The sequence below is a fragment of the Cyprinodon tularosa genome, unplaced genomic scaffold (assembly GCF_016077235.1).
Source record: "Cyprinodon tularosa strain WSP-4 unplaced genomic scaffold, ASM1607723v1 ctg982, whole genome shotgun sequence".
NCBI classification, from domain to species: Eukaryota; Metazoa; Chordata; class Actinopteri; order Cyprinodontiformes; family Cyprinodontidae; genus Cyprinodon; species Cyprinodon tularosa.
The window spans coordinates 211761-235322 of NW_024039765.1; the positions used below are offsets into that span (position 1 = coordinate 211761).

The window sequence follows — 23562 nt, forward strand, 5'->3', positions numbered from 1 at the left end:
CCCCACGTTATACTGAAAAAAAAATTTATCCATTTCAATAATGTCATACATTTTATATAGAAGCATTGAACCTACAGTTGCAGTGAAAAGAAGGACTGGGTTATTTACTTTGGCCTTTTTGGAAACACAGGAAGGAGCAATCAGCTAAGTGAGCTTAGTGCTTGGAAAAAATCTTTCATTCCTTTAGAGACAGCATGAAAACTCAGCTGAGTACAAAACATAGAGAGGAAAACAAGAAGAAAAGGGACAAGAAGAGAGGGACAAAACCTAGAACAGATAATGGATGTCTATTCTATTAACATTTCTCTATCTGTAGAATGGGGCTGTTCTATGTGTTGGCTTCTCAATTCAGAGGGCCCCCTGCCTGTCTTTGCCTAGGGCCTCAAATTTCCTATATCCGCCCCTGATGACACTCTTACAATCGTCCTCTGAAAGCAGAAACATCCAACCCATTTATAAAACAGTCTGCAGGATTTAGGGACGGAAGCTAAAACCAGAGAAATCCTTTTTCTTGCCATCAGTGCTAAACTCAGTTATACTAAATAGAGGAAAATGATTGAAAGTAAAGTAAAGTCAGTAGAAATGCAGGCAGTACAAAATAGATCCAACCAAGGATGATGAGAAAAATGGGGGGAAAAAAAATAAAAATAATAAATACCCTATCTCTACCTCAACAGAACAACCTGCCAGTAAAATCCAACTGGGCAACACCAAACACACAAAGAAGATATAATTACATCTGTGCAGTCTAATCATACTCTTAGATCTAATCACCAGGCAACTAATTCCCCACCTACCTGTCCTGGGATTAATTAAGCCCCCTAATGAGAAGTCATTAAGTCCTACAGGAAAAGATGGACGAAGGGGACCTTAGGAATATTTAGATGATGTATTTATTCAGTTTAAATGATGAACCCTGTTGGCCCACACAGAGAAACACTCAATGATTTGTTCCAAACCAGGTGAAATTATTCAGCATTTAATGTAAATAACGAGTCTGAATGAGACTCAGACAATGGTTCCTCTCTAAAACTTAAACTGACTCAGGGATTCGTCTCTAATCAGAGGATATATCATCATGCTTTTCAATTATGTAAACTAACTGGGTGGAATTCAACTTCTTCTGTTCTTCACTGGAAAAAAATCTAAATATAGATAAGTCATTTTTTTCCTAAAATAAGTGAATTTGTTCTTGAATTTAGAAGGTAAAAGAGACATTTAGCAAGTTGAACAAGACAATTTTACGGAAGAGGATTAGGGCCACTGGAAAAAACAAAAAGTGAACTGATTTTTTTTTTTTTTTTTTTTCAGTATAGTATGGGAAAAAAGTCAGAATTCTGACTTTAATCTCAGAATTCTGACTTTTTTCTCAGAATTCTGACTTTTTTCTCAGAATTCTGATTTTTTGTATTGTCAGAATTCAGTCAGAATTCTGAGATTAAAGTCAGAATTCTGAGATTAAAGTCAGAATTCTGAGAAAAAAGTCAGAATTCTGACTTTAATCTCAGAATTCTGACTTTTTTCTCAGAATTCTGACTTTTTTCTCAGAATTCTGATTTTTTGTATTGTCAGAATTCAGTCAGAATTCTGAGATTAAAGTCAGAATTCTGAGATTAAAGTCAGAATTCTGAGAAAAAAGTCAGAATTCTGACTTTAATCTCAGAATTCTGAGAAAAAAGTAAGAATTCTGACTTTTGAAAATCAAAAGTCAGTTTTGATTTTTTTTACTGGAAAAAATCAAAATCTAGATAAGTCATTTTTTTCTTAAAATAAGTGAAATTGTGGTAAAAGAGACATTTAGCAAGTTGAACAAGACAATTTTACGGAAGAGGATTAGGGCCACTGGAAAAAAAAAAGTTAACTGATTTTTTTTTATTTTATTTCAGTATAGTATGGGAAAAAAGTCAGAATTCTGACTTTAATCTCAGAATTCTGACTTTTTTCTCAAAATTCTGAGATTAAAGTCAGAATTCTGACTTTTTGTATTGTCAGAATTCTGAGAAAAAAGTCAGAATTCTGAGATTAAGGTCAGAATTCTGAGAAAAAAAGTCAGAATTCTGACTTTTTTCTCAGAATTCCGACTTTAATCTCAGAATTCTGAGAAAAAAGTCAGAATTCTGACTTTTTTCCCATGTTAAAATGAAATAAAATTTTTAAAATCAGTTTACTTTTTATTTTATTTTCAGTGGCCCTAATCCTCTTCCATACAATTTACACTTATAATAAGAAAACACAATTGCATTGTCTTACTTCAAGTGCATTTTATCTACCGGTAAATATCTACTTTTAAGAGTAAAAATACTCAACCCATTGGCAAATCATCTTATTTTCATACTCAAATTAAGGGTAAATACACTTAATTTAAGAACTTTTTACTTATGTCTAGATCGTTTTCCCAGTGTTTGAACAAGGTAACATATGAAATTTAGGTTTGCAAGATATAGATGAGAAATTTTGACAATATTTGGGGGGAAGAATGTAGAAATCTACTCTTTTTTTGGGGGGGGGGGGGGGGGGTTATAAAGCGATTACGTTTTCAGAACAGAGCTTTAAAGAAGCATAGATGAATTCAGTCTATCACGACTCGCTTTTCCTTTTAAAACTGCTCTGGGAATCCAATAAAGCTGATTAGCCCTCATCTGAGCATCTGTTGATTGTAAAATCTATTAGTAATCTGTTTAAAGACAGTGGAGCTATTGACTGTTTAGTGCATTATCCCATTATTTCTATTGCTTACAGTGTTGGACACTGAAATGACTGCTGGCCTGTAAGGGGCAGATTCCTTCCAGACAAACTAAACTCGCATATTTCATTTAGTCTCTTCCTGGAATCCCAAATGTGCGTTTCATGTCATCTGAGCTAAAAGAAGTTAGAAATAAAAATTTTCCAACCACGTTTATCCCAGCTGAGACTTATTTCTAAAAATAGCGCGTTGTTATCCCCCAGGAGGATGTGAGTTAGTCACCCATGCTTGTATCTCCTTCCGTTTTAGAACCGCTCATATTTTGGCATCAGTTAAAACTGCTCCTATTTTCACTTAAGAGCAAATGCACCAGGCCAAAACGGGTCAGGGAGCAGAGCCATGTAGAGTAAAGCACTAGAGGCTGGCAGTTTTAGACGTCAGTTCCTTCTATCAGTCTGCAGACATTCTGACTTCTAGCTGCAGCAGGAACACAGGAAGAATGAAGAAAAATAATGATGAATCCTCACTATTAACTTCTCACACTGCAAAAATGATCTCAAAATGAGTAAAAATGTCTTAGTTTGAGGGTATTTACCCTTAATTTGAGCAGGTAAAGAAGATGATTTGCCAATGGAAGCAGTATTTTTACTCTTAAAATAAGGTATCTAGATAAAATGCACTTGAAATAAGACAATGCAATCGTTTTTTTCTTATTGTAAGTGTAAATTGTCTTGTTCCATTGGCAAAGTGTCTCACTTAAATCCTTAATTCAAGAAAAAATGACTCATTTAGATTTCATTTTTTTTGCAGTGCATTATCGCTCCTGTATGGCACCAAACAATCTGTTTGGTGTGTGGCCATTATTATTCCATTGGAACGCTTATATTTTTCTCAGTGTTTCACATGTTTAAGGAGAAAATCGTGGACAAGACAGAAGATGGAAAATATGTATCTAATGTGTTCGTCTCACTATACTTAAATGCACATTTCTCTCTGTAAAGCTGTATAAAACTTCAATTCTAACTTTTTGTTTGCTATAAAACAAGTAAAAATGTCTTAAATTAAGTGTAATTAACTTCAATTTGAGTAGGAAAATAAGATGATCTGCCAATTGAAGGAGGATGTTTTCTCTTAAAACAAGATGATTAGATAATCTGGACTCAAAATGAGACAAATTCCTTATTTTTTCTTATTTTAAATGTATATTATCTTGTTCCATTAGCAAAGTGTCTCACTTACCCACTCAATTCAAGAAAAAATGCATTTATTTTAAGAGTAAATGACTTATTTAGATCTACTTTTTTTGCAGTGTGGTTTAATCTGTCATTTATCCGACAGTGAATTGGTGAAACGCACCCCGGGCAGACTGCCAACATGCACACACAGTCCCATCTTGGGGAAAGTAGTGAGAACTCCCAGTAACGTCCATCTATTTTCAATCCTTTCTATGCCCCCATCCTGACATAACTCTATACATAGTCATTACTAGTGCACACTTAACCCTAACCTAAAACTAATTCACACTTTAATAAACCTAACTGTTGAAAAAAAAAGCAAAATGTCCTCACTTTGATACAAACACTCCTCAGTTTGATGCCAAAATGGGAACACCCACACATAAACCTCAGTTGATTAATTTATTGTACAGCTGGAAGAACCTGGAACCCATCCCTGTGTAGTGATGTCATCCATAAATCCGTTATATTTATCATTCTACCAATGATCAGTCAGAACTCTGAGGGAAGCATTTTTTTTATCTTCACATTGATAGATCCTCTTTACAAATAGAGGAAAATAGAACATTTCATGGTGTGACTTTATGATGAGAGTTTATTTTCTTTTTTTGTTTAGGCTTTGTCATTGTCTAGGTTCTGTTGTTCTTTACTTTGCTCCTTGTTTTCTAGTTTTATTGGTTTAATTCCAGTTTTGTTGTAATTTCTAGATTAGTTCTAGTTAGTTCTCAGTTTTTTCTGTTGCCCTCTTGTGTGTGTTCCTTTCCCCTTGGCTCCCTCGTTGTCTCCTCTCACACCTGCTCCTTGTCAGCCCGTTAACCCTCCCTTTGTCTCTGTCCGCTATATATGCTCTCCCTCTGCTGGTTCCTTGTCTTTGCTGTCCTCCCATGCTGTTGTCCACCTACCTCGTCTCTCCCCGGCTCCTCGTGTTTGGTTTCCCCAGATGTCTCCATAGTTCTGGTTTGTTTTTGATTATTAGTTGGATTTTTGCATTCCTGCCTTTGTTTACTGTTTTTGCCCCATTAAATTCCAAGAAATCTCCTCCGCCTCTCTGCCTCTGCATTTGGGTCCTCCAAACCTCAACCAAACCCTGCTTTTTCTTTAATATTATAAAGCAAAGTTCTGTGTTTACACTAGAGACTGACATTTTTTCGTGGGATAAGAGTCAGTATTAGTACTGATCACGTGATGGGGACTAAAAAAAAACTAGGATCGATGCCAAAAAATAAAATAAAATATAGAAAAAAAATCCAGTACTGGCGCCGCCATTTTGTAGTTTTTTTCTTTGAAGCCTACACTATAATGTGAGTCAAAAAGACTACACGACCCAAAAACCAACAGTGCTTCCGCTCTGAGTTTTTCACCCGTGCTCAAAAACAACAATGGAGGGACTAAGAATGGGAGTGGTGCAGGAACGGGAGTCATTCTGAATGGGAGCGGGATGGGAGTGGGAGTAATTTCACCAGGAGTGGGACGGGACAGGATTTAGATTTCTACTCTGCCCCGGGATCGGGACGGGACACTACTTTTTTCTGTGGGAGTGGGAGTGAAAATCCACTCCCGTGTCAGTCTCTAGTTTACACCAGGATATGAACCTTTTGGCCTTACTTTGTAGATGTGACTTCAAAAAAGTAAAAACCAATCCATTGGACTTTGTTTCCAATTTTCAAGACCCATCTAGGAAGCTTTTTCAATTAAAAATAACAGAAATAGTGTTGAGTTCCAGGCTTTATCCAGCAGCCCAACAAAGCCTTGTTTTGGCTTAGAAAACATGCAAATAGAAACGGACTCACTGGTCCCCCCCCCTTTAGAATGGGGGTCGTTTGGCATTGACATTTTTTGCTGTTCATTATACATCTCTTCTTTTGAGATTTATATTTACATAACACACATTTTTAAAAATGCCAACATGCATGGCTATTGTGAGAGCAGGAGAATTAGTCTTTATCCTTATTGACACATCACAGCATGTCCAGTGCCGGAGGAGTCACAGCCCCAGGTATTATAATTATCATCTAGGAGGTGCAAAGCGGCTGTAATGAGACACCAAAGAGCTCTCAATGAACACCCATGACAGGCAGGCAGAGGGCATCAAAGAGATGCAAAGTGGGATGCAAAACAACAAACAACCACAAAGAGATGGTTTAGAATGAAAATGAGATAAGAAGCGACGAAAATAGAACAAAGATTTATCAGAAAGATTCCAAGTTACCACAAAGATACGGATCTCAGTAGCTGTGAGAAAACAAAACATGAAATCAGTCAGCACAGAAATACGGCTGTCTCTAGTTCCAGGACTGCACTGCAAAAAATTTAATCTAACGAAGTTTATTTTCTTAAGATAATGGCATTTTTTTCTTGATTTGAGAGGTTAAATGACACATTGTCAATGGAGTGATGCAATTTCCATTTAAAATTAGAAAAAAAATCTGCAGTCTCTTATTTCAAGTGCATAATATCTAATTATCAAATTTTATACTTACTTTAAGAGTAAAAATGCTAATACCATTGGCAGATTATCTTATTCACCTGCTCATATGAAGGTTAAATACTTAATCTAAGACATTTTTACTCATTTTTAGAACATTTTTGCAGTGTGTGAGTCAGTGTGAGTCAGTGTTCACACTGAAAAAAAATCTAGAAATAAGTAAAAATTTCCTAAATTAAGTGTATTCACCCTTAATTTGAGAAGTTAAATGAGATCGTTTGCCAATGGAATGAGTAATTTTTCTCTTAAAATAAGATAATTAGTTAATATGCATTTGAACTAAGACAATGCAATTGTGTTTTCTTATTTTAAGAAAAAAATGACTAGTCTAGATTTAGATTTTTTGCGGTGCATGCATTAATTGACATTAGATTTTACCTACTGACATGATTGCCCATCTCATGTGTACATAATAAATATGCCAGAATATTGCGTTATATATAAATTAGGGATGCACGATATTGGGATTTTGGCCGATATCCGATATGCCGATATTTTAAAACTCATGTAGCCGATAACCGATATCGATACCGATGTTAAAGCTGGACAAAAATAAGTAGTCATTGAAAATAGCAGTTTTGTTATCCATTTCTGACACTTTGAAAAATAATATACTCAAATATATTTTCATACGCTGATATCAAATAGATTTTTAAAAACGCGGTATCGATCTATTTTACTTTCAAAATCTGGTGAAATTTCATCGTTCTGTTACAAACTCTAGTGATATTTTGCAAATTCTTGTGAGATTTTGTTAGTAAAATAGATCGATACCGCGTCAATATAACAACATATAAAAATATGGCAACATTTCGTGAATTTTCGGGGGATTTCGTAGCATAACGATGACATATAGCAATATTTCATTAGTAAAAGAGATTGATGTGGTGTTTTTAAATGGCAATATATCAGCATATGAAGATATTGGGATATTTTAATGTAGCAATATTTTTTCCCTCGTCTTTAGAAGTTATTAAGTCTGTAAAAAATAAATTTTTGAGGAAGAAGAAGAAGTAGTATTTTTTTTTTTTTAGACTTTAGAAACTCAGAAGCTGATCAAATATCGGGTTAAATATCGGTGGGGTGGCCGATGTCAGATATTCAGTTTTAAGGCCGATACCGATAGGGGGCCGATTATATCGTGCATCCCTAATATAGATAATACTTTCTTGTTTGATCCATCAGGCTTTTATTCTGTCTTGAATCTTTTTTTCCTTCTTTTGAACGTGCATACACTTTTTACAGTCTTACAGTATTTCTCTCTTTCTCATTTCAGCTCGTAAAATGTGAAAGAAAACCTTTATTAAGGATTGTTTTCCCCCCTCTGCTCCAGGTCTGACCTGCTGAGAAACGTTCAGCCTCTGAGTGATGAGGAGTAATTACACAGATGAATCTGCGGACCTCCGTCTGACCGGACTTTATTGCCCCTGGAGCAGTGATACAGGAGCTCATCCACAAGGAACCTGAAGCCAACATATGTTTTTTTTTTCTTTTTTTTCTCCACACTTTGGTAATCAATGCCAACCTGAAGGATTGACCTTCAGCATCACCCCCATGACCCCCTGTGTGCTCCCCAAGGTGCCTGTTGGAAAGAGGCAGCAGCTATATCAGACAACCATTCATTTGCTTTTTTTTACCCTACTCTGCATGAAGACCATCACCCAGTCCACCCCATCCATGCACGGGATGCACTTGATGTAGAGACGGATCAGCAGCTGTTCTGAGGAAGCATGGGAGACATGAGCTGGGTGTGTCTGAGCCCGGCAGAGTTCAACCAGCTGCAGCAGTACAGCGAATGTAAGTCACAGTCGACACTTGGGTTGATACATTAAATATGAACCTTTCCACCGTAAAGCAAATAATCTTTCATATGCATTGCAAAAATTATCTAGAAATAAGTAAAAAATTTTTAAATCAAGAGTATTTACCCTTAATTTTAGTAGGTAAATGGGATGATTTGCCAATGGGATGAGTATTTTTACTCTTAAAATAAGGTATCTAGATAAAATGCACTTGAAATAAGACAATGCAGTTGTTCTTTCTTATTTTAAATGTCAATTGTCTCACTTTGCTCTTCAGCTCTAGAGAAAATGCATTTATTTTAAGAAAAAATGACTTATTTAGATTTACATTTTTTGCAGTGTGTAATGAAAGAAAATAACAAATTACACTGCAAAAACCATCAAGAATTAAGTAAAAACTTTCTAAAATTGAGTGTATTTACCCTTAATTTTAGAAGATAAATAAAATGATTTGCCAGTGAAATGAGTATTTCTACTCCTAAAACAAGATAATTAGATAATATGCACTCGAAATAAGACAAAGCAATTGTTTTTTTCTTATTTTAAATGTAAAATGTCTTGTTCCATTGGCAAAGTATCTCAATTACCTCCTCAATTCAAGAGAAAATGCACTTAATTTAAGCGAAAATGGCTCATATAGATTTCAATTTTTTGCAGTGTAAGTTCTCCTGAATTTACAAATATTAACTTTAATCCCAGATTAAAATATGACATAAACTAACCAGGAGTTTTCCTAGTTATGTTTTGCCTGTAATGTCTTCGACCCTCTGTGGCATTCAGAACTATTTCAATTCTTTGTGGTACACTGCAAACACACTGCAAAAAAACATCTAGAAATAAGTACTAAATTTCTTAAAATAAGTGTATTTACCTTTAATTTTAGTAGGTAAATAAGATGATTTGCCACTGAAATTAGCATTTCTACTCCTAAAATAAGATAATTAGATAATATTCACTTGAAATAAGACAAAGCAATTGTTTATTTCTTATTTTAAATGTAAATTGTCTTGTTCCATTGGCAAGGTGTCTCACGTATCTCCACAATTCAGGAAAAAATTTACCTAATTTAAGCAAAAATTACTCGTATAGATTTCCATTTTTTGCAGTGTACAAATTCAACAAGGTGTTAGAAAAGATTCTCAGAGGTTTTATCATTCTTATTGATCTGAGAGGATAATATAGATTTTGCTAATGAATCTATTATTCTTTCTAACTGCAGCACATCCCAAATGTACTCTAAAATTATGGTGATAGATCAGGCTATGTTGCATGACGCAGTCAGCCCTGAGGGGCCATATTGTCTGAAATATCTACCATACTGTATGATCACATCACACCTTCACACCTTCAAATGTCAACGCATGTTGTGCACTCAGTGGTATTCTGTGTAACTTGGTTCTTACAAGGGGATTTATTTAAACTAGGTTAAACTGGTTCCTGTTCATTCTTCATATTGAATAAGGCATTTTTTTCCCCATAGAGCTGCAGTTCCCCATATATCCAAATCATTCTCTGTCACCTAGAGAGAATCCAGTAGATCAGTACACTGCAAAAACGTTCTGAAAATTAGTAAAAGTGCCTTTAAACAAGTGTAAAGTTGAGTAGGAAAATAAGATGATCTGCCAATGGAATGAGCATTTTTACCCTTAAAATAAGATGAAGTAGATATGCACTTGAAGTAAGAGAATATAGTTGTTTTTTCTTATTTTAAATGGAAACTGTCTTATTCCATTGGCAAAGAGTCTTACTTACCTGCTCAATTCAAGAAGAAATGCACTTGTTTTAGGAAAAATGTACTTACTTAGATTTAAATTTTTTGCAGTTCAGTTACCAATTGACAATCCACAGTTGTTGGATCTCTATAGGTGAAAGGAGTTCATAGAATAGAATAGAAATGTTTATCTAAAAACATCTCTCTTCATGTTTAATGAGGATATTAGAGTACATATGATATTCAATCATTAGTGGTGTTAGCGCTACCATTATGTGACAATGTGGCCATGAGGGCTGGATGTGGCTTCACAGCCAAGACCACATCCAGCGCTCATCCTCCCACAAACCATCTCTGCTTTGCCAGGTAACATCTTTGTTAGGCAGATATCTAAAACATTATTCAGTGTGTGGCGTCAGAAACGAGTGAGTCACTGTTTAGGCTTGATTCATGCTTGATCAGTGTTGGCCATGTTCCTAAAAAAAAGTAACTTATTATAGTTACTTGACCCAAAACATTATTTAATTGAACTTTATTAATCTCACACTGGAGAAATTCAACTCTGCGTTTGACCTATCCCCTTGGGGAGCAAGGGGATGACACGTTTTCAGAGCACAAGCGCCCTGCTCTAACCACTAGGCCAACTCTCCCCCACTGAGCCAGTGACTCAGTAACCGCTCAATCAAGTACTGTATCTAGTTAAGGCAGCTGCACCTAAGATCTTGATAACAGAACTTGAGAGGTCAGATACTACATATTATTTATATATTATATTAATTAAAGCTACAGAGCGTAAGTTTCAGCGACATCTAATGGTCAGACTGGAGCGACATCAAACCTGCCGCTAAATTGTCGTCTATGTACAACTTTTGAAACGCCTTGGGGAGACCATGAAGTTTTTGAAAAGCACCTGGAGCACTGAAAATGTATTCCATTTTGGTTCAGCTGCATCTGGATGATGATTGGATTCAGCGGCACTTCCTGTTAGATCGTCGTTAGAGAGCACCGGTGCTAGAGGTAAGGGGGTTGCTGGAGGTAAGGGAGGACATCTTTGTAGTCTAAACTACAGACTAAACTAAAACGGCTCTTTAAAACCAACACCTAAAAACCTCCACAGAGAATTCCTTATTTCATCCTTTGTCAGCATTATTTCCTCTCTATTCCTTTCCTAAATGAAAAAAGCTTCGTCTCTGCTGCACTTCTTCAACTTACGTCACAACTACAATCCGTGCCGATTGGTAGTGTTAAGGAAGAAAATATTCTAAAATAGTTAACTTTGGAAAAAGTTTGGCTTCTATCTTCCTATGGTACCCGGGCCTCTCGGGGAGCTACGTGTGGCCCAAAGGAAAACCAGCAAGGCGTGTGGACGTCACAGAATCACAGAATTTAATCCAACAAAACTGCAGAACAACAGAAACATACATTCAATTACCTGAGGTAAAGAAAATAGAAAAGAAAGCCAAAGACGCGTCTTTGGAGAGAGCTGGTGCAAAAGAGCAAAATAGTGGCAGCTATCAGAATTTTTGCCCCTGTGCACATATTTTATAATGTAGATAAGTCCTTCCCTTTAGTATAAGGGCCTCCGCTTGACCAATTGGAAGCTACCTTGGACACTCAGAAAAACTTAGAACTTTACCTAATTTACTGCCGGGCCTCCAGGAATTCTAAGGTCATCTGGCTAACATGAGATAAGGTTTCACAGAATCGGTGTGGAATGCGGGTCCTCTTCCTGCCATACATTCTCAAGAACAAACTTAAATTCAGTATTTTGGTTCAAGGAAAGGTTATCTTCACAAACTCAATTTTGCTCTTCTGCACCATTTCACCCCAAAAGATTGAATCCTGCCTTAAACCAAAAATAACACATAGAATCAACAGAACATGCGATACAATTCCTTTTTCTCACATATGAAACATAATATTCAATCCAAAGTATACAAGCTAACATATTCAATTACCCCATTAAGCATAGATCCTGAGCAATTTTCTAATACTAAACAAAACATTTTCATTCAAACAATTTCCATTTGATTCTGATATTGTCACAGATAGTACAATTTTCAAATACATTCATCATCTACTAAACTAGTTAATTCTAATATTAGATAATACAATTTTCATTTAAAAAACATGCTATTAATTCTTAGAAAAATGTCTTAAAAACTAAAGGTTAGTGTTTTAACATTCTACATTGTATTCAGTTTCACACCACCCCAGATGTTTTATTCTGGAAGACTTTTGGTCTTCTGTAAACCAAGCAGACCTCTCTCCTCGAGGCTCAAATGATATTCGCCCCCCAGGAGATACTCATTTTATGGCCTCCTGTGCTTTGAATACTTACCCATCAATAGTTTAGTTTTAAATCATTAACACAACCTTGTTCAAAATTAAGAAATATGGTCAAAATGAGAGTTTTCAACATACCTTTTACACATGCCATAAGATTAACTGTATTAAAAACTAAAAATAATCATTTTTCTTTAACAGTAGATATATTGATTGATAGATGATCAGACGATCACTATTTTTTGCTACCCGTTGGTTACGTAACGCTGCCTTCTCGCATGGTGCATACGCCATCATTGTTATTTGTCTCTGCCGTTACAACAAATCCCATGATGCTTTGCATGAGAGCTCTGGCAAAGCAATCTGCTTGTCTAGTGACCATGGATGATCACTACTTTTCAAGGTGCATTGTGGGGAAATTTCAAGTCCACTACTGTTTCATCCAATTGACATTCAGACACTCTTTCAAAATGGCGTAATCGGACATTCGGACACAGCCTATGATTTCTCAATGTGTCGGTCCAAAGCGAGTTGCTATCAGATTGCAAAACAAGGAGCAAGACAGATGATTTTACCTGCACTGTAGCGCGTACTAAAGCCTGAAATTTACAGGTCAGGTGCCCCCTGGTTGCTATAAGTTACACATTGTTGCTTTAAAACGGGATGGATGCATTATTTTCAATATTTTTTTTATAAAATCAATTAAAGAAACGTGGTTTCTGATAGCATGCTGTGTTATTTTTTTTTTTTTTACCCAGTACTAATTATTATGGCATCTATTACCTTGCTTTTAAGACTGTAAGGACAATACATAATTTAAGACAATTCCTTTTTTTTATTTTATTTACATTGATGAAGAATTTCATCACATGTTCTAATGTCCATAATCAAACACATGTTGGCGTAATGAAGACATGTCTGTCTCATTTAGTGTCACACTGTAAAGAGATCAGGACAAAGAGTATTTATGATGGAGAACACAATAGTTTTTTATCTATTCAGCACGACTTCTATCACACGCATCACATGATTTCTGCTTTCTGTCTAATGTTAAAGTTAGGCTCACCCCTAAAAACCAGCATGCTAATAAAAGAAAAATATGTGTAGTCGCCGCAGTAATCCTAGATTTTCTGCATTGATGTGAGTACTAAACCTGTGTTGACATATGGTTTAAGGCATTTCAGGTTCTGATTACATCCATGTATTTGATATTGGGGCGCCTCGGAACACCAGGCTGTTGGATGAGTCCTGTGGCTTTTTCCATCTATGCTGTCTGCAACATTTGTTAGTCAAAACGGCATCTGACAATGTGGTGCAGATGGATGACAAGAAGTCACGCAACCGTTCCTCTTAAGAATTACATTGTCATGCAAATATATTTTTTTTTTTTCTGGAAAAAGCAATTTTTTTAAAAACCTTTAGCTTTTCTATATTTTGTCACCCAACATGTAAAAATTGTGTACGTTAAGAAAGGCGAGGATTTGAATTTCTTATGCAATAAAACATAAATTGTGTGCTACACAGTTTTGTTATGCATTTTTTTTATGCTTCTAATAGAGATTTTGTCCCACAAGACAAAAAAAATCAAGTTTAAAGGAAAAGTCCGGTCTACAAGGAATAATCATTGGATCATTATTTATACCTAAAATTAATATGTTCGTGGTGATTTAATGAATTTAGAGTTAATGAGTAAAAAAATAAAAATAATTTGCGTCGCGATCACTGAGTCTGGGAGCGGCCATTTTTCCCCAAATATAGTAACACCTTTTTTTTTTTTTTTAGAACTTTATTGAACATTTTGTACAAACATACAGACATATGGTTACATAGAACATTAGACAGGTGCTCTAATAACAAAAATAAATAAAGAAAATAATGAAAAGCTATTCTTTGAAAAGTCTTTCAAAAATATCTGGGGATGTGGTGCTTTGTTTAGAATTAATTAATGTAAGGGTTATCATGTATTATTTAAATTCAAGCAAGAAACATTTGAATTTGGGGGATGTTTTGGAATGTTTGCATTTGTGTGTATGAAATTTACCATACAAAATGAATAGATTTGTAATAAAAGCAGCATTCATGTCACCATGGACAAAATAAAATATTACATTTTTATAGTCAATTACAATATTTGTTTTGAGTTTACACATTATATATTGTTCAAGAAGAGTCCAGAAAGTGGTAGATTGAGTACAATGATCCAATAAATGAGATAAGGTTTCTGGTACCATGTTACAAAAACTGCATTTACTTTCAATATCTGAGAATTTAGAAAAATATAAATTTGTCGAATATATAGTGTGTAAAATTTTAATGTGAATCTCTTTTATCTTATTAGATATACAGTATAGCCAGGCCTTCTTCCAGTCAGTTACCATAAAGATGTTATCCCAAAATGCATTTCCTCGTGGTTTTATCATTCTCTTTTCGTAAAAAACAATGACGTATATGTTTGCTGTTGCATTTTGAGTCTGTTAGATCATAACCATTAATCATTAGAGGGGTTTTTATTCTAAGTGCTTCATGGTACTGACAATGACTTCGGATCAGGAGAGAAAGGCCACTAGGGATAGCCTTAGTTACGTAACTGATATATGTGACAGGAAAGGATTTAAGTCTAAGGAAATGTAATATATATAGTAACCCCTCCCTCCCGCCATCTTCCAGCAGTGACGTCACGGTGCGGTAAGCCTAGCGCCATTCTCCCCGCTTTCCAAGCTAAATCAATGGGAACTACTAGAGACATCTGCAATCAACAACAATTATTGAAGATTTCCAGAGGACTTCACCATTGAAATTCACCAGAGCTATAGTGAAACTGACAATGCCCACATGCATGGCAGCTGGATGCTGGAATACATCGGGTAAAAGTGGAAAATAAAGAGTTATTCCACCTTTCTGATTCCTGATCCTCCACGGACGGGTTGGTCGTTGGATCGCCAACTTGAAAAGGGAGGATTTGCCATCGAACTTCTGGCCAGAGAAAAAACCCGTAATATGTAGCCAACATTTGGAAGAAGAATGTTTTCAAGATGACTTGAATAATAGCGCGTTGTGACAAACACCAGATACAGCACTGGGACTTGATGAACAGCCGATACCGCACCGTGACGTCACAAACCAGTAGGTGGCAGTAGTGTTCTTTGACAAAATGGATGCCTCCAGTAAAGCACATTCAAAGAAAATGACTCTAAAATTAAAACTCTTATAATGTTTTGAAAAGTATGTCATAATTTTATTCTTAAAGTGCTTTCAGAAGTTTGTATTCTGAATGTGACCGGACTTTTCCTTTTCCGGACAGTTTTATTAACCAACAGCATGAAGGGCAGATGTGGGTAGATTCCAAACATAGTGACTCTGGAGTTCTTGTCCTCTGAAAACACAGCGCATAGAGTTAAAACGTAACGTGACCTGGGAATGATTGCAGCAGGCAGCGGGCTTCCTTTAAGAGTGAGATTCCTAAGCTTAGGTAGAGATAACTGGGGTCCAAGGCTGTGGCTGAGAACTCTGTCCTTCCAGTGGAAGCTGTTAGTCAACGGCAGCTGCTGGGTGGACAAATTGTGGACCTCTGTACAGTCTATTAGGCAGAAAGCTCTTTGCTTAAAGGCTCTGAACATTTATTGATTGATTGATTGACTTCATTGGTGTGGAGAAACTTTCTCGTTACATCAGCTCAAATAGTCAAAGGAGAAGAATGTGCCAAAGGAAGAAAAAGGTGCATGGGATATATACAGTATATACAGTACATCCACATATGACAGCTTCCTCTTTTTTTTTTTTTTTTTATAGTAGGATCCTTATACAGGGTTACTGAAAAAACACGATGAAAATTACTTTGATGTGCAGAGGCTCAAGCAGCACAGGATGTTTCAGAATTACCAATCAAAATCACAATCCGGCGGGGAATAGTTGGCATCCTGCTGCTCTTAAGCACCCATGATTTGCAGGTCAGCCGCTGACCAAAACTCTGCAGCAGCTCAAGGGAAAAAAAACAGCCACAGCAGCTCCCTGACAATTTATCCTAAAGATGGATCCAAAGAGCCAAAAATCAAAGGGCCCAACACGCCGAAAGACATGGGTGAGAATCGTGGATACAATCAGGACTACAACCGACAATTATTTTGTGAATCGATTCATCTGTCGATTATTTTTTTCTATTAATTATCTGATAGCCAAAGGTTCCCTAAAGAAGATTTTTTTAATGAATTTAAACCAGGTGAAACTAAACCGTTTCACCTTGAGAAGTTCTGGATACAAATTGAAAATATAGAACTTTATTGATCTCACAATGGAGAAATTGACTTTCTGCATCTAACCCCTTTGGGGAGCAGTGGGCTGCCATTTTGCGGCACCCGGGGAGCAGTGTGAGGATTAAGGGTCTTGCTCAAAGACCCAGAGCTCAGGCTGTCGGGATCTTTGAGCACAAGTGCACTGATCTAATCACTAGGCCAACACTCCCCCACATAGAGCATATTGACAGATTCATTTATTTTTTATTTTTTATATAATTCCTGCTCTAATTGGGTCACTCTGTCAGCTAAATACTTGTCTTACAGTCTCTATGCTCCAGTTAAGGATTAATCAATCACTAAATTAGTTGATGATTATTTCAATGATTAATTAATCACAATTAACCCAATTAATTATTTCAGCCTTAGTTACAATGTAAAATGACAATCATGTAGGTGCAAACAGGAATACCTCACACCCTCAGGATCCTCAGCACCAACCATGCATTTATCTCTCTTTTTAACCTCCAGGCACAGGGAAATATCACAAGATTAAAAAGAACTCAGACAAAGGGGGCCTCTATGTCAGTATGAGAGCATCATATGACTGAAAGGAGCGGCTTTGGAAGGTGTGCTGTGGAAACCAGTGGCCCACATGTCTGCCGGTGCTCGGCTTCCACCCTTAATCATTGGAGGAGGTCGTTTTGTTTAATGTTCTGAAAAGACGAAGCGTTTGTAGGATTAGCATATAAGCGAGAGGGACACAATGTCCCCTCTGTCTAACTGCCAGGGTGACTCAGCAATTTGTCTCATCTGATGTTTTTGCAGCAGAGGAGTGTTTATCAGGGGACCTATTAAAGTGATGCATCTTTACTGATTTTATTCAAAGACCACTCTGATTAAGATAAGCGGTTCTCTGCTGTATAGAGCGCAGCAAAGGAAAAATAATAATCTGATTGTCTCTGCTTTTATCCTCAGACTCCACAAAGAAGCTGAAGGATGTTCTGGAGGAGTTTCACGGTGGGGGCGTTCTCTCCAAATACAATCCAGAACAGGTGCGCCTCTAATTCACAGCGGTTCTCTTTTCTTTCTTTTGCTGACACAAACATTTCATTTTATCATGACGGATAGATTCAAACTCAGCTGAAGAGAAACCCTTTGAAACAAGTAAATCACAATCATCAACCAGTGCCAGTTATGCTGCATGTTTATAGCAGCGACTCAGAATCAGTGAAACGCAATTATAGGAACCTGGAAAAACGATCTAGAAATAAGTAAATATTTCTAAAATTAGGTGTATTTACCCTTATTTTGAGTAGGTAAATGAGATAGTTTGCCAATGGGTTAAAAAAAGAGAAAATATCGCTCCACAGGCCTGCGAGAGTCCTTCCTAGTCTGGAAAAATGGTTTACTGTTGTATAAGAGGACCCTTTGTAAAGCAAGAGCAGCATACTTCTCCTCATTAATAGAGGAGAATAAGAATAATCCTAGATTTCTTTTTAATACAGTTGCCAAACTCACCCAGAGCCATAGCTCTGTTGAACCGTCCATTCCACCTGCTCTTAGCAGCAATGATTTTATGGGATTCTTTATAAATAAGATTGATCTTATTAAAAATAAGATCATAAGCACTCCTCTATCCGCGATTGTACCTGAGGTAGTCATGGAATCTGAACCGGGTTTAGACTGCTTTGATCCAGTTGAACTCTCTGAATTAGCAAAATTATTGTCTTCATCTAAGCCTTCAACTTGTATGTTAGATCCAGTTCCAACCAGGTTATTTAAGGAGGTATTCCCTTTGATCTCCTCCTCCATTTTAGATGTGATTAATCTATCTCTGTTACAGGGATATGTACCTAAAGCTTTTAAGATTGCTGTAATTAAACCTCTGCTTAAGAAACCGTCTCTTGACCCAGATGACTTGGTCAATTATAGACCTATATCCAATCTTCCTTTCTTATCCAAAATTCTTGAGAAAGTAGTTGCCAAACAAGTTTGCGATCACTTCCACCATAATGAACTTTTTGAAGAGTTTCAGTCTGGCTTTAGAGCTCATCATAGCACTGAAACAGCTCTGGTGAAAGTCACTAATGATATTCTCATGGCCTCAGATAATGGACTTGTATCTGTGCTCGTCCTGTTGGATCTTAGTGCTGCATTTGATACAGTTGACCATAATATTCTTTTAGAAAGGCTTGAATATTTTGTTGGAATTAAAGGAACAGCACTAGACTGGTTTAAATCTTATCTATCTGATCGAATTCAGTTTGTTCATGTTAATGATAGATCTTCAACACGCTCAAAGGTTACCTGTGGAGTACCACAGGGATCAGTGCTAGGACCAATTCTCTTTACTTTATACATGCTCCCAATTGGTAGAATTATTAGACAGCATGGGATTAATTTCCACTGTTATGCTGATGATACCCAGCTATATCTGTCTATAAATCCAGATGAAGCTAACCCATTACATAGATTACAGGCATGTCTTGAAGACATAAAAACCTGGATGACTCTTAATTTTCTGCTTCTGAATGCAGACAAAACAGAAGTTATAGTCTTTGGACCAGAGTCTCTGAAAAAGAAACTGATTAGCCAGTCACTTCATTTGGATGGGATTAAACTGATTTCAGATAATAAAGTAAAAAATCTTGGTGTTATTTTTGATCAGGACCTGTCATTTAAATCCCATATCAAAGAGGTTTCTAGAATTTCCTTCTTTCATCTGAGGAACATTGCAAAAATTAGAAATATCCTGTCCAGGGGTGATGCTGAGAAACTAGTCCATGCATTTGTTACTTCAAGGCTGGACTATTGTAATTCTTTACTATCAGGAAGTCCACAAACTGTAGTTAAAAGCCTTCAGCTGATCCAAAATGCTGCAGCCAGAGTTCTAATGAAAATTAAAAAGAGAGATCATATCTCGCCTATCCTGGCTTCTCTTCATTGGCTTCCTGTTAAATCAAGAATAGAATTTAAAATCCTCCTTCTCACATATAAAGCCTTAAATGGCCAAGCTCCATCTTATATCAGAGATCTGATTGTTCCTTATGTTCCTAACAGAGCACTTCGCTCTCAATCTGCAGGTTTACTAGTGGTTCCTAGAATTTCTAAAAGTAGAATGGGAGGCAGATCTTTTAGTTATCAGGCTCCTCTCCTGTGGAACCAACTACCAGTTTTAGTCCGTGAGGCAGACACCCTGTCTACTTTTAAGGCTAGGCTTAAAACTTTCATTTTTGATAAAGCTTATAGTTAGGGTGGCTCAGGTTATCCTGAGCTATCTCTATAGTTATGCTGCTATAGGCTTAGACTTTTGGAGGACATAGGGACCCCCCATTTCATCATTCTGCTTCATTCTCTCTCTGTTCTCCTATTCTGCAGAATCTGTTAGTTCAATCTCTAACCTTCTGCTCTCTCTGCTTTTCCTCAGAGTAGCTTTGCCTCGTCTGTTCCTGTTTGGCTGTGACGTCATCCTGGAAAAAAACATCAGCTGTGCTGCTTCTATCAACACCCTTGTTAATAGATGTTGGAGATCGGCCTGTTTTCCAGTGTGGTCCTGTTTCTCTGACCGTGACTGAGTGGATGTGCTCTCTTCGTCCTCTGGCATGGGAGCTGCCTTGGAGCTCGTCTGCCTGGCTGTGTGTTTCCTGGACGGGGCCGCCTTTTACAGCTGCTTTTTGTATCTCTGCTTCTGTCTCCTTGAACCCCAGTCGGCCTCGGCAGATGGCCGCTCACACTGAGCCTGGTTCTGCTGGAGGTTTCTTCCTGTTAAAAGGGAGTTTTTCCTCTCCACTGTCGCTACAAGCATGCTTAGTGTGGGGGATTGTATTTGAGTCAATGCAATCAACTGGTTTTCCTTAGATAGAAAACTTTGTATCAATTTGACTGTATGATCTGGTTGAACTGTAAAGTGCCTTGAGATGACATGTGTTGTGAATTTGGCGCTATATAAATGAACTGAATTGAATTGAATTGAAATATGATAATTAGATAAAATGCACTTGAAATAAGACAATGCAATTGTGTTTTCTTACTTTAAGTGTAAATTGTCCTGTTCCATTGGCAAGATTTCTCTTTTACCTCCTCAATCCAAGAAAATACACTTATTTTAAGAAAAAATGACTTATCTAGATTTCAATTTTTTTCAACAGAGCAGATCTGAAATGAGCACGATGGTGAAAAGGGCAGAAAGTCGTCTGGTCTGCTTTATTGTTATTACATTTAGCTGGGTCACAACTAGAATAAACAAACAAGAGATAAAACATTGTGTTGTGGTGAAGATGGTTTCAAATAAAACTGACTTCAATTCAATTCAGTTTATTTATATAGCGCCAATTCACAACACGTCATCTAAAGGCTCTTTACATTTTTTCTAAGGAAAACCAGTTGTTTGCATCGACTCATTGACTCGAAGTCAATCCCTAAGTATGCACTTAGTATGCTTGTAGCGACAGTGGAGAGGAAAAACTCCCTTTGAACAGGAAGAAACCTACAGCAGAACCAGGCTCAGTGTGAGCGGCCATCTGCTGAGGCCCACTGGGGTTCAAGGAGACAGAAGCAGACATAGAAAAAGAAGCAGAGATACAAAAAGCAGCTGTAAAAGGCGGCCCCATCCAGGAAACACACAGCCAGGCAGACGAGCTCCGAGCCAGCTCCCATGTCAGAGGATAAAGAGAGCACATCCAGTTAGTCACAGTCAGAGAAACAGGACTACACTGAAAAACGGGGCGATCTCCAAGAATCAAAGGTGTTGATGGCAGCAGCACAGCTGATATTTCTCTCCAGGATGGAGTCACAGCCAAACAGGAACAGACCAGATGAAGCTACTATGAGAAAAAGCAGTGAGAGCAGAACGTTAGAGATTGAACTAACAGATTCTGCAGAGTGGGAGAATAGAGATAGAATGAAGTAGAATGATGAAAAAGGGGTCCCTATGTCCTCCAGCAGTCTAAGCCTATAGCAGCAAAACTATAGAGATAGCTCAGGATAACCTGAGCCACTCTAACTAGAAGCTTTATCAAAAAGGAAAGTTTTAAGCCTAGCCTTAAAAGTAGACAGGGTGTCTGCCTCACGGACTAAAACTGGTAGTTGGTTCCACAGGAGAGGAGCCTGATAACTAAAAGATCTGCCTCCCATTCTACCTTTAGAAATTCTACCACTCGTAGAACTGATCTGATTTTGTCAACCCGCTCTGTTATTCTTCTTTTTTTTTTAGATGCATTTAGATCAGAGGAAGAAGCAGGTTGGTTTTAAAGAGTGATGTTATCTACTGAAAGAGGTTGTTTCTCAGACCCAGTGTTTGCTTTAACTTTGCCCTTTGGAATCATATCTTTACAAAACCATCAAAGCCACAAGAAAATCACAAACAAATCTGAAGCTTCAGTGTTACAGTAGTAACCATTCAGAATGCCCCCATTTTCCTTGATGGGTCCTTGACTGGTCCCCTACAATTCCTTTTCAAATATCTTTGTACTAAAATATTCTGTCATGATTTGTGGACATTAAGATCTAAAGAGAAGCGTCATCTATTGGTCAGACCCTGTAATTCAGGTAAAGGGTTGAGTCAGATTAAAAATATATGCATGCCCAGGGGAAGGATGGGGTCAATCCAGTGGCTGGAAGTTGGAGGGGATTTTGGTGAGAGTCGCAGGGAAGTGGGCTGCCATTCAGCTGCTGTTTGACTGGAAAGAGCCATTTTGAATGGCTGCTACTGTACAGTGAAGGGAACAGCTCCTCCCTGAACTGTGCTGCTTAGGATGCATCTCCTCTGGTTTCTTCTGTTAAGGATCTCCCAGACTTTCTTCTTTTTGACAGAAGCTGGAATATAATTTGGTAAAGCTCCAGTTTTTCTTTTTGCATTTTGAGTTAAACTAGTTTAAGATGCACAAGAACATAATAATAATAATAATAATAATAATAATAATAATAATAATAATAATAATAATAATACATTTTATTTGTATTGCACTTTACATTTAAAAAAATCTCAAAGTGCTACAAAATTCATAGTTAAAACAAAACCGTACAATAAAAACAGCATACATAGTTAAAATGAGACATTACAATAAAATAACATACGTAGTAAAAACAAAACAGTAAAATAACCATAAAACCACACAGATAAAATACTAACTAATATTCAAAGGCCATTTTAAATAAAAAATGTCTTGAGGCCTTTCTTGAACGCCTCCACACTCTGTGGGACCCTAAGGGACTCTGGGAGGCCATTCCAGAGTTGTGGGGCAACTGCCTGGAAGGCCCTATCTCCCATTATGCAGAGCTTGACTCTTGGCTGGTGCAGTCGGTGGGTGGAGGTGGTGGAGCGGAGGGTTCTGGAGGCGGTGTGATGTGTGAGGAGTTCCTTGAGGTAAGCAGGGGCAGTTCCGTGTATGCACTGGTGATTGAGGAGGCAAAGTTTGTAATGTATTCTGTGTTGGATGGGCAGCCAATGAAGGGACCTGAGGACTGGAGTGATGTGTTCGTGTTTGCACCTCCTCGTCAGGACCCGGGCAGCACAGTTCTGGATGTGCTGCAGCTTTTGTAGACTTTTGCCAGGGACCCCGACGAGGAGGGCATTACAGTAGTCCAATCTGGAGGAGATAAAGGCATGGATTAACTTTTCTGCGTCAGGTTGGGAAAGGGAGGGGCGGAGTTTGCAGATGTTTCTGAGGTGGAGGAAAGAGACCTTGCAGAGGTGACGTATGTGGGAGTCGAACGTGAGATGTGGATCCAAACATATGGTGATTTTTTTTTTTGTTCTGTTGAATAACATATTGATCAGTAGTGAACTTTTCCCCAAAACTCCATGGTGACATTTTATGCTGAAAGAACATTTTTTTACTATTTTTTTTTATAAAGGCAGCATGTTCAGGAAAAAATGGTTCTTTATGTTTTATAACCAAAATGCAGATAGAAAATAAATCTCTCAATCAGTTCAAAGAATAAATTCTAGACCTTCTTGTTTGTAGATTCATCCTCCAGCCCCGTCCACGTTTACATGAAACAGGTCGAATTGTTTGCTAATGATTAGCTGGAAGTGGTTTCCTGAGAGGAGGGAGCTTCTGCTGCTCCTACCCATCTGTGCAAGTGCTGCAGTAAATATGCATCCATTATAATCAAAGGGAGCATTAA

General features: G+C 37.3%; 1 protein-coding gene across 3 annotated transcripts in view; it reads left to right on the top strand.

Moving 5' to 3' along the window:
- The window catches only part of LOC119777156 (diacylglycerol kinase beta-like), a 100386-nt gene that overhangs the window by 31462 nt on the left and 45362 nt on the right, over positions 1 to 23562 (top strand). For all 3 annotated transcript variants that reach the window (XM_038275953.1, XM_038275954.1, XM_038275955.1), the window contains exons 2-3: positions 7737 to 8200; positions 17410 to 17486. In XM_038275953.1, the coding sequence (XP_038131881.1) occupies positions 8134 to 8200; positions 17410 to 17486 (144 nt within the window). In that variant the 5' untranslated portion in view covers positions 7737 to 8133. The remainder of the gene's footprint in view (positions 1 to 7736; positions 8201 to 17409; positions 17487 to 23562) is intronic.